Source organism: Orycteropus afer, unplaced genomic scaffold (genome assembly GCF_000298275.1).
Source record: "Orycteropus afer afer isolate SDZICR_OR568_19922 unplaced genomic scaffold, OryAfe1.0 scaffold00045, whole genome shotgun sequence".
Taxonomy (NCBI): Eukaryota; Metazoa; Chordata; class Mammalia; order Tubulidentata; family Orycteropodidae; genus Orycteropus; species Orycteropus afer.
Window position 1 is genome coordinate 11,838,571 of NW_006921632.1, and position 12,077 is coordinate 11,850,647.

The following is a 12,077-nucleotide window of genomic DNA, read 5'->3' on the forward strand; positions in this document are numbered from 1 at the left end:
AAGGCAAATATTTCACAAAATATTTCAAATATTTCACAATATTTATTTTGTCTGTGAAAGATTTGATGAGTCTTATGCAGTTTTCTTACTGTTTTGATCGTGTTAAATTTAGATAAATATTCCAGAGAATTGAAAGAGTTATTGAACCCCACACAGTGGATACCTTCAGCATTGAGAGGGGCTGCACTTGCTCTTTGAACCACTAGAACAAATCATTTTCTCTCACTTGATTTTATTTGTTCATTCTTTCTCTTAATAAGCATCATTTATTAGGCTGGATATTAATTTTGAAGCAATAAATTGTTTCTTTCAAATATACTCAGTTTATTCTCAGAGTTTTAAAGTTATACGTTAATGAATGAATCATGAGAGACTTCATTTTGGAGTTAATTGTTCTAATGTATTTCTTATATAATCATACTCTTTGTCCTTGGGAATTATACTTCTTTAAAAAGTGTTTTTCAAATGATGGTGGGTGTAAGAATCATTGTTGGTGTTTGCTGTAGTAGATTACTGGGTTTCACCTCCAAGGAATTTAATGTAGAAAGTTGAGGATTCTGCCCTTTTAAATGCCACTCCATGTGCTTGTGATGCAGGTGGTCTATGGGTAACTCTGAAAAACACTGCATTTTAGATCATGTGCACAGATGTGTGAAAATAGTGACAAACAATGAGATCAGTAGGTAATATTTTTAGAAAGTTCCGTAGTATTGAATCTCCTATTAATTGAAAGAGTATTTGTGAAAATAATTTTGCAAATATTAAAACTGTACTTTGAGGAGGCAACTCTTCCCCAGTCATATTTTGAGCGCCTTCCGACCTTCCTTCTGGCACTTCAGACAGTGTTTTAGGGCTATTCCTAAAGTTTTACAGAAATATATCAAACAGTGTTTCACTGCTATTCATGAGGTTTTCATTGGACAGTTCTTTGAGAAGTGGATGGTCCCTTCTTTCTTCCCAGTCTCTTAGTCTGGAAGCTCTGCTGAAAGTTGTCCACCATGGGTGATCCTGTTGGTATTTGAAATGATGGTGGCATAGCCTCTAGCCTGACAGCAACATGCAAGCCACCATAGTACAACAAACTGACAGATGAGTGGTGACACCTAACAACAACAAAAACAACAAACATTAAAACACTGTGGTTACAAGTAGTCTATTTTATAATATTGATTATAATTACTGTGTTTTTGAAGCAAGCTGGCTGTGATCATGTGTTAAACTCCAAGGCCAAGAGAGACAAATGTGGAGTGTGCGGTGGAGATAACTCTTCCTGCAGGACCATGGCAGGTATCTTCAACAGTGCTCATTATGGTAAGCTGTGAATTCCCTTCTAGTTTTCCCTTTTACTTGACATAATAATAAAGGTATAATTGCAATTCTTTGTTGTTTCTGTCTATCCTGTAGCCTTAGTACATACAAAATGATTGTTAAAGTTTTCCTTGTATAACATGATTAATATAATTGGTGTCACTAAATTGTACACATGAACATTTTATGAGACCAAATTCAGCAAATGTTGTGTTATATATATATTTATAAAAATAAAAAGATTTTCTTTAAAAAAGAAAATGTTTCTAAATATAAAAATTAAATCTTAATTATTAACTAATTTTTAATAGTTATATCATTGAATTATTCATTCATCTGCTCAAGGTAATTCAGATTCTTAAAAAATTATTAGATGCTTAGAGTAAATCGAGTGCCATTTGGCAGTGATGTTTGAATAGTTCCTCTAATTAAGAAAGTGCTTTTACTGATGTTCCTGTAATCTGAAATCTATGTGTTTATGAATTTTCCAGGAAACTTGCTTTCAATTATTTTTAATAATTTAAATCACAGTTTATGTGTGACCTGACCTGTTTTTCTGTTCCTGATTATTAATGGTGAAGAATGAAACCCTTAAGTTAAGTGTTGATTGGGAATTATCATTACATTTAATTTTCTAGATAGTTCTAGATCATAAGGAGCCCGGCCTGGTAGCACGGTGGCTAAGCTCTTGGCTGATAACTAAACGGTTGGTGGTTTGAACCAATCAGTTATTCCATGAGAGAAAGATGTGGCAGTCTGCTTACATAAAGATTTAGAGCCTTGGAAACCCTATAGGGTAGTTGTACTCTGTCCTGGGGTCGCTAAGTGTCAGGATCAACTTGATGGCAATGGGTTATCTGGATCATAGTTATAATTGATATTTAGCCTAGATTTTTTCCCCAAAAAAATCACTCTGAGAATATAACAAATCAGATATTTGCCATTCTAAAATTTACTGAGAAAACTTTTTTTCCCCAATCTTCATGCTAATCAAAGCAGAATATTTTTTTGCAAAGCTAATATGTATTCTTTTACAGTGTTATTGTTCAGCTTTAAATTGTGTCATATGTATTCAAACACAGTTATTTAAGCTACCATTGTTTCACTTAAAGCAGTATAATCTAAAACACAAGATTTATATTTTTCCCTGTATCAAGACTATAGTATCCTTCATATCATGATGATACTTATGATTCTTTGTTGTTGTTGTTGTTGTTATTTGCCATCGAGTCGGCCCCGACTCATAGCAACCCCTCCTTGGGTTTCTGAGGCAGTATTTCTACGGAAGTAGGATTGCCCAACCTTCCTTCCGAGGAGTGGCTGGTGGGTTTGAACCGCCAGCCTCCTGGTTAGCAGTCAAGTGCCTTAGGCACTATGCTACCAGAGCATAGATATGATTCTTAGGTACTAGATAATTTGACTATTATTATTCTACTGGTTTATGATTTATTGTTTTATGAGAGTCACACACATTCAATCCTCTTAACACCAGTGGCATACATTTATCTAAGTCTGGTATATATTCATTAAAAACTTTTTTCTGTATAAAACCACATATACAATATTAGGGTCAAATGCAGATAATTCCTGGCTTATGACACTGCAAATTTTACACAATGCATATTTACCCTTTAATGTTATGTAAAGTTAATCTCACTTTGAAACAGTTGAACCAACCCTTCTGGCAACAAATTCTTCCTCACAATCACCTTCACTTACTGCATATGTAGCTTGTAAACCATTGAAATGGCTTTAAGCCTTTTCTTGCACTTAAGTAAGGCTAGGGAGCTCTGGTGCCTAAGGCACTTGACTGCTAACTAGAAGGCTGGCAGTTCAAACCCATGAGCCACTCCTTGGAAGAAAGGTTGGGCCATCTACTTCTGTAGTGGTACCACCTTGGAAACCCATGGAGGACTCACTATGAGTCGGGTCCGACTCGAGGGCACATAACAACAACAAAGTAAGGTTAAATAAGAACCATATGCACCTGTTCTGACTTACCTACAAATTTAACTTAAAGACACATTTAGGAACTGATCTTGTTCTTAACCTGGAGACTGCCTATAATTAAGCTGGCCCAAATTGCATGATTATTTAATTAATATATAAATTAATGTGTAATTAATATGTTGTTGTTGTTGTGTGCCGTCGAGTCGGCCCCGACTCATAGTGACCCCTCCTTGGGTTTCCTAGGCAGTATCACTACAGAAGTAGATTGCCCCATCTTCCTTCCGAGGAGTGGCTGGTGGGTGTGAACTGCCAGCCTTCTGATTAGCAGTCAAGTGCCTGAGCCACTATGCTACCAGAGCTCCTGTAATTAATATAAAGGTGTTAAAATCTTTGCAACGTCTGACTGGCATTTGTCACACTTCTGCCCCCTGGTGGTTGCCTTCATCTTGTCACCATTGCAATGCCTTAGGCTTGGTTTCTTGAAAAGATGTAATAGTAGAAGTAGGGGGATATTTTATAGTGAAACAATTGGGGACTTAAAACTATTGTTATAGACTGATAGCCTAAAACTAATATGTATGTAGAAAAATTTACCATTTATCACGTTATATTTAAATTGTACTGCCTTGATAAGTAAGATTGTTCTAAAAACATTAAGAGAGGATATTTTCAAGGCAATCTCTTATTGTTGTTGTTGGTGTTATATGCCGTTTAGTCGGCCCCAACTCATAGCGACCCCTCCTTGGGTTTCTGAGGGAGTATCACTACGGAAGTAGGATTGCCCAACCGTCCTTCCGAGGAGTGGCTGGTGGGTTTGAACTGCCAGCCGTCTGGTTAGCAGGCAAGTGTCTTAGCCACTATGCTACCAGAGCTCCCAATCTCTTATTAGGGCTGCAGATATAAACTCTTTTTTAAAAATGTTCTTCTTAAGTTCATTATGGCGGTTCAAACCCACCAGCCACTCCTCGGAAGGAAGGTTGGGCAATCTACTTCCGTAGTGATACTGCCTCGGAAACCCAAGGAGGGGTCGCTATGGGTCGGGTCTGACTCTACGGTGCATAATAACAATGAGAAATTCATTATGTATTTTCAAAATTAGTGTACAAAAAAATACTAAACAAATTTTATTTGTCTATTAAATTGTTGTCGTTGTTATGTGCCATTGAGTTGTCTCCTACTCATAGCAACCCCTGCTTGGGTTTCTGAGGCAGTATCACTACAGAAGTAGATTGCCCAATTTTCCTTCCAAGGAGTGGCTGGTAGGTTTGAACTGCCAATCTTCTGGCTAGCAGTCAAGTGCCTTAGGCACTAAGCTACCAACGGAAAATTCTAATAAATAGGGAAATGAGAAACTTAGAATAATATTATTAGAGCATAATTAATTATTAACTTAAGACCTGAAAGTTTTGGACAACTTATAGTATGAGTGTTTTTCAGGTTGGGAAAATATCCTTTATTAAAATATGCTTGGTATTGTGTTTGTCACTTTTTGAGCAATGCCAGTGTTACTGAATTTGGTCTCATAAAATATAACTACTATTTTCATTCATCTCAAATAAACTATTTTTCTCCTGACAATTTTGTTAGTAGGCTTTTAAAAATAATGTAAACCATTGGGACCAGCTGTGGAGCTCTGGTGGTGTAGTGCCTAAGGCACTTGACTGGTAGCCAGAAGGCTGGCGGCTCAAACCCACCAGCCACTCTTTGGAGGGATGATGGGACAATCTACTTCTCTATAGCCACCTCAGAACCCCATGGAGGGCTCACTATGAGTAGGAATCGACTTAAGGGCAGTGAGTTTGGTTTTTTTTTTTTGGAGATTCCTGCTTATCCTACAAACTAAAAGCTTAAGAAATAATGTTTCTCATTAACTTTCATTCATTTGCTGTTCGTTTAGTCTCTGTGGACACATTCATAGTAATGACCAATTATTTTGTTTTATACTGAATTTGTGAATAGTTTGGAATCGTGTATTTTTTCCTATTACATATCATACTTTTTAAAAGTATTAGTCAAGTATAAGAATGAATACATATACTAAGTATCTCAGGATCTTAAATACTTTATTAATTTCCATTGTAGATTAAGAATTTTATAAGTAAAACAAATTAGGAAAGATTATACTTAAGATTAAAATTTTAGTATATTTGTAGATAACAATCATTTTTTCTCAATCCTTAGCAATTTGTATAACTGCATTGACTCACAAGGAATAAGCACTATACTTTTTTAAAATGTAAAATGAAATTAAATCAATTTTTTCAATCATCAGCAGTAATAGCATCTCAGCCATTGGCTTTTTATGGGATTTATCATGTATAAAATTATATTGCAGGTTATAATGTTGTAGTAAAGATTCCTGCTGGAGCAACAAACATTGACATTCTTCAGCACAGCTATTCTGGAAAACCAGAAGATGACAATTACCTTGGTAAATATTTCTAGTAACAGCAGCCAACATATGGCTCACATGCAATTTCATGGAAGTCTGTGGTTCCTATAGATTCTTGGAAGTCAAATATATAATTTTAGTTCATACTGAGCTCAGGCAATCTGACTGACATATGTTCTTCTTGAATTATACAAAATATATCTATTTTAAAAAATAAAACCTGAGCTAAATTCTGAAAAGTTTGTTTTTCCTAGTAGAGTGCTTTAGATAGCCAAAGATTTTATTCATTTAAATTTGCATGTATATGTAGAACAAAATACTCTTCTATCTTTTTTATCTAAAATTAATTATAGAACTGTTTGGGTTTTAATCTTTTATCCATTTAAATTTTTCTTTAAATGTATTGAAAATGTCAAATATTCAAATACTATTTTAAATGCATTTTTACATTAAAGAAAGGTAGAAAGAAGATTGTGGTTTCATATTTTTAGATGGTAATATAATCACAGTATATTGTTCTTTAGCTATTTCCTGCATATAGATTTCATTTTTGTTTTTTATTGTTAGACAGTGGCTTTCAGATTAAGAGGTTTAAATGTAAAATAATGCTTTTTGGCTCTTTCCCTCTTGATGACAAATACTTTACAAACACTTACTTTACAGGTAAGATTACAGGTAAGTAATTGAGCAGCCTGAAGCAGTGATGTGGAGTTGATGTTGAGGATGTACCTGCTTCACAACATTAGTAACACAACAATATTTGATGCTCTGAGATATTGGCCAAGTAATAAATGCTTGTAATGAGAATCCTAATCTATAATAAACAGTGTATCTCAGGAATTATATTTAACAGTCTAAAATCAAATGTAAATATTTTGATTTACTATCTTTTTAGTGTAGTGCCTAAGGCACTTGACTACTAACCAGAAGGCTGGAGGTTCAAATCCCCCAGCCTCTCCTCAGAAGGAAGGTTGGACAATCTACTTCCGTAGTGATGCTGCCTTGGAAACCCAAGGAAGGGGTCACTTTGAGTCGGGTCCTACTCGACGGCATATGACAACAATAACAACATCCTTTTATGTTTATTGCAGTATTTCCTCTTTTGTTAGGAATATAAATGACCTACATGCATATACATATATATGTGCCAGCATGTTGTAGATAAATAATATGTCTCTGTTAAGTTACAAATGTAGATATTTTAATCTTCCTGGAATAGCCAATGGTTCTGTTCAGACTTAAAAATTAGAAATATTGACCAATGAAGTATCAATATGCTTGCATATTGTTGCAAAAAAACTTCAAATGGAAATATCAAACTCCAATTTGGCATGAACAAAATAAATAACATGTAAAATGATTAGAAGAGATTTGTAAAATATTTATACTTTTGAAATTTGCTTTGGTAACTGTAAAGCAGTGAAATTTATATTTCACTTTTAGTAAGATTTTCTCTCCCTTAGTTTGACTATAACCAATAATCCCTTAGGAAAGCCTATGCATTCAATTTGATAATATGCAGATTTTACATAGAGGAATTTCTATTTTATGAGATAATTATGCAACTGTATTGTTTCTTCATTAAATTCAGTATAATGACAATTATAATAGTTTACACATACATAGAAACATTAAATTTATTTTGTAATAATCCTTTCAAGATTGCCTTTTTTGGAGGAGTGTAATATTTGTTATGAAGTTTAGCCATTGTTAACTTTTGTGCTTTGGGTTGGAATGTCAAACAAATGTTTTCCACAAATGTCATCATCCCACTGACAAACTATCTGGTGTAGTGTCAGCAAAGCAAACAAAAAAGTATTTGATCAATATGAGGTTTTTATTAGTATGAAATTGAAAATATTACCCTGATTTACTTGAAAACTAAAAATGAATACCACATTGCTTTAGAATTTATACACTTTACAAACACTTTTCATATTTGATCCTGATGTAAAGCCTGTAAAATGGATCTTTTTATTATTTCTATTACACAGTTTAGCAAACTGAGCAAGAGACTTGAGCAATATCATATGAATTTGAACTCATTGTTCTAGCATCAAATCCGGTTGTCTTTTTGCTACCACACGACTGTGCTACTGCAGCCACCATGCAATTTTATATTTGAAAAGGAGCCAAGAATGAATACAAGCTACATTATGGTATATACACATGAGTCCCTGTGTGGAACAAACCATTAAACACTTGGTTACTAACCAAAAGATTGATGGTTCAAATCCACACAGAGGCATCTCAGAAGACGGGTCTGACAGTCTACTTCTGAAAGATCATGAATGAAAATGAAAAGAATGCACTGCCATCGAGTCAGATCTGACTCATAGCAGCCCCTCCTTGGATTTCCGAGGCGATGTCACTACGGAAGTAGATTGCCCAACCTTCCTTCCAACTGAAAGATCACAGCCAGTGAAAATTCTGTGGAACACAGTTCCACTCTGAAACACATGGTGTTGCTGAGTCAAAAATCTATTCAACAGTAGCAGCTGGTTTTTTTTTTTTTTTTGATATACACATACACAAAAATAAATATACATGCATATGTGTATTTTGTATGCTTATATTAATAAAAAAAGGAGCACTTGTAGCACAGTGGTTAAGTGCTCAACTGCTAACTGAAATGTTGGCAGTTCAAGCCTACCAGTAGTAGCTCCTCAGAAGAAAGACGTGGTGGTCTGTTACTGTAAAATTTACAACCTAGGAAATCCTATGGGGAATCTCTACTCTGTCATGTGGGTTTAATATGAGTCAGACTCATCTCTATGCCACACAACAACAACTGTCAATAGTTATTAACTATTAATAACTGTCAATAGGAAAGGGAGTGAACAAGAAGAGGGCATGAACAGAAGAAAATAGAGATGAGTGTCCTGGAACATGGTTATTTGCATATATATCAACAGTGACAGAATGTGCCCTCATGAAAAAGACCCAGACATTGATGTAGAGGCTAGTATAGTCATTGCAGTAGCCTGTTAGAATATTGGCCATAGAGTTATAAAGCTTCACATATTTTCTCAAGGAGAGGTATAGATGGAATGGCTGCTCTTTTTTCTCTGCCATTGATGACTAGGATTGAGGTAGCTGGTTCAAAGGGTCACCCTGAGTCAGGATTAACTCCGTGGCAACAGGTGGTGGTGATCTGCTTTCCGCTTTCTGTGTGTCCTTCCTGAAGTTTCATGTCTAATGGAGGAAGATGACCTTCCAGGTAGAAAAGTATAGTGTCAATTTATTTTAATGTCTGTGGTTGATATGCTGAAGTTTCCCTACCACTTAACCGTAAAATAAAGTTTATTTCCTTACATATTAATATGCATTGACATGATTTCCTTTCAAAAAGGATTTGAATTTTAAAAGTTCAGTAGGGATTTTTCTGTACCATTGACTGGTTTTAGAATTCAAGAATGTATTTTATTCTTTTACAGCACTGTCTGACACTCAAGGGAATTTTCTTTTGAATGGAAATTTTGTTGTAAGTATGTCAAAAAAAGAAATCAACATACAAGGAGCCATTTTTGAATACAGTGGTTCAAACAACTCAATTGAGAGAATTAATAGCACTGATCGACTTGAGGAAGAACTTGTTTTACAGGTAAGTATTCTGTAGCCATTGAAAAGATTTAGCTTTAATCGTATTAATAAACCGTGATGGTGAAGTGTTTAACAGTTATTATTAAATATATAAAAATGATGTACTTTAAAAATGTCTTTTAGGTATTAATTATATACTCCTGTGTATTTTTATTCAGGTTTTGTGTGTAGGTAATTTATACAACCCTGATGTACATTATTCCTTCAGTATCCCTATGGAGGAGAGGAATGAACTGTTTACATGGGATCCGTATGGGCCATGGCAAGACTGTACCAAAATGTGTCAAGGTACAGTGGAATTGAATAAAAGAGACTAATGTTTGGGCATGCTAGTGTAATTTTTGGTATTTTTGAGGCTGGCTGTCTATGGAATTTCCCCATTGTCCACATATATCCACACACAGACATATAAATATTTCCTTCTTACTTCTTTTTCTCCTTCTTACTTCTCTCTTCAAGTGTCTTTCTTTTTTTTTTTTCTTTCTTTTTCTGTTTCTTATACTTACCAGTTTCATTTATGACTACCCTTTTTAACATTCTCCATTACTACTCCTTTCTCCTCACATTTCATTCTCTTCCTCACAGTCACAGATGTTTCCCAATGAAATACTATTCTCTTAGCCACTCTCCTCCACTTGATCTGTGTGGAGGTATCAACTATTCTTTCATTCTTTTATTTCCCTTCCTGGACTGTAAGGAATTATATTTGTACTGATGATATGAGTGAATAGGAAGAGCATAGTGGGAAATGGAAAATCAAGGAGTTTTACAGCAGGGAAAGAAGATGGAAGGGCTAGAGTTTTGTGTAATCTGTTAATTACAGATATTTAATTGTGTAATCATGTGTGTCCAACTCAGTAAGCATTATTGAGGGACTTCCTTGGTTTGGATTATCAAACAAACAAAAAAACAACACTGATGCTACTATGAAGTTTTAAAAGTCCAGTAAATGAAGGACAGGCATGAGTAGATTATCTCATTTTAAAATTGTAAATGCAACAGGTACATGCAGAGAAGACCACAAAAATGGTTGAGGGAGCGATTTGTGAGGAATTTAAAGCTGATGATGTGGAGAATTTTCTTTAGAATGGATAAGTGGTTCTGATAGGGAATAGTGGAAAGTCTTGGGAATTAGATCAGAGGTGAGGCAGAGGAGAGGAAGCTCAAAATTCTATGGAGATGAGTTTATGAGAGAAGGCAGATAGCCAGAGGCAGAGACCACAGATGAGACGGTTAACAAACTACCTTCAGGGTTCCTAAGGAGCTGTGGTCACCCATGCAGGAAAAGGCACAGACTTAGTCCTGTGGGTCAGGGTGCTCCTGTTACTATGTTTGCACTGTTTCAGTGGAGGGAGACTATAGTAGATGATGCAAGAAGACTGGGAAAAATGAAGGGTGGTAATATAGAAGAAGGAAGAATTTATTTTGAGAAGAGAATTAAGATTTTGACAGCTAGAGCTAGCATCCCAGCAGTGGGTAAGCTGGTCTTTTGTGATGGAGAGGGAAGTTAAGAGAATAGCAAGCAAAGCAATGGGTAAATGAAGGAACAATAATAAAGAATAACAAGACCCAAAGTGGAAGTTTGGACAAGATAGGGTGAGATGGCCAGGAAAGGTTTCTCAAATGATCATGTGCAGAGAACCAAAAACTATTACATAAATTCTATTGCCATATAGTATCTATGATTACATTCTCTTTCGTTGGGAATTGTTTTCTCTAAAGCTTATTTCCTTTGGTTTTATTTACTTGATTTTCTATATACCTAAAGATACTAGTCTCCAAACTTTTTGTCACAACTATATATATTGCCTTAATATTTTCAAGCATGTTATTTAATCTATCAGTTTCACTTTTTCTTGGAAACATTGCTACTGTAGTCCTCTTTTACTCCAATTTGTTCATTTTGCTTTCTTGGCCTGTGATGTGGTTTTATCTTGAAATTCCCCTTCATTGTCATTCTGGGAATTCTCTTTGCCTTTCTTCTTCATTAGATTCCCTGTTTTCTAAATCCCATGAATTTGTCTTCATGATTTACTCCTACATTGGGTAAAACATGTGCTTCTTCCGTACTTTCTTCTGTACTGTTCCTGAGAACAGAAGGTAGTTTTTAGAAACATTCTATATCTGAAAAATGAAATTATATTCTCACTCTTGGTTGATAGTTTTGCTGGTATGAAATTCTAAACTAGAAGATCATTTTCCTTTAGAATTTTGAAAGCTTTGTTTTCTGGCTTGCAAGCATTGTTATTTCATGTCCTTGTATGTGATATTTTCTTTTCTGGAAGTTTTATGGATCCTCTCATTAATTCTGGTGAAATGTCTAGTATAAGTTTATTTCTTTCCCATTTATTTTCCCAGGTATTTTGAATGCCATTTCAATTTTGAAATATGGATACTTTGTTTTGAGAAATTTTAATGACAATTTCCTCACGTTAATTTTTCTATTCTATCTTTCTGAAACATTATTTGAATGTTTGGCCTCTTGAACTAACCATGTATATTCTGTTTCTTGTATTACCTTGTTCTCTAAATGTTTCTTTTCATTTTATCTTGCTTTTATTTTATAGAACCAATATTTCCTATTATGTTTCTGAGGATAGTAATCATAGCCTTTAAATTTTCTTCTCCGTATATTATGTTTTATCTGACTTGTATTTTGTTTTTGTCTATTGGTCTCTGTAGTCTTAGAAGCTTTCCTAAAATGTTTTCTGATCCTTTGCTGTTTGCTCATACATGTTGTTGTTGTTGTTATGTGCCGTCGAGTCAGCCCCGACTCATAGCGACCCCTCCTTGGGTTTCCAAGGCAGTATCACTACAGAAGTAG

At 34.9% G+C, this 12,077-nt stretch overlaps 1 protein-coding gene across 1 annotated transcript in view; it reads left to right on the forward strand.

Moving 5' to 3' along the window:
• ADAMTS20 (ADAM metallopeptidase with thrombospondin type 1 motif 20) overlaps positions 1 to 12,077 on the forward strand; it is a 262,945-nt gene that overhangs the window by 106,130 nt on the left and 144,738 nt on the right. Inside the window, exons 15-18 of the mRNA XM_042780536.1 lie at positions 1,194 to 1,311; positions 5,594 to 5,689; positions 9,088 to 9,254; positions 9,412 to 9,541. Of these exons, the coding sequence (XP_042636470.1) occupies positions 1,194 to 1,311; positions 5,594 to 5,689; positions 9,088 to 9,254; positions 9,412 to 9,541 (511 nt within the window). The remainder of the gene's footprint in view (positions 1 to 1,193; positions 1,312 to 5,593; positions 5,690 to 9,087; positions 9,255 to 9,411; positions 9,542 to 12,077) is intronic.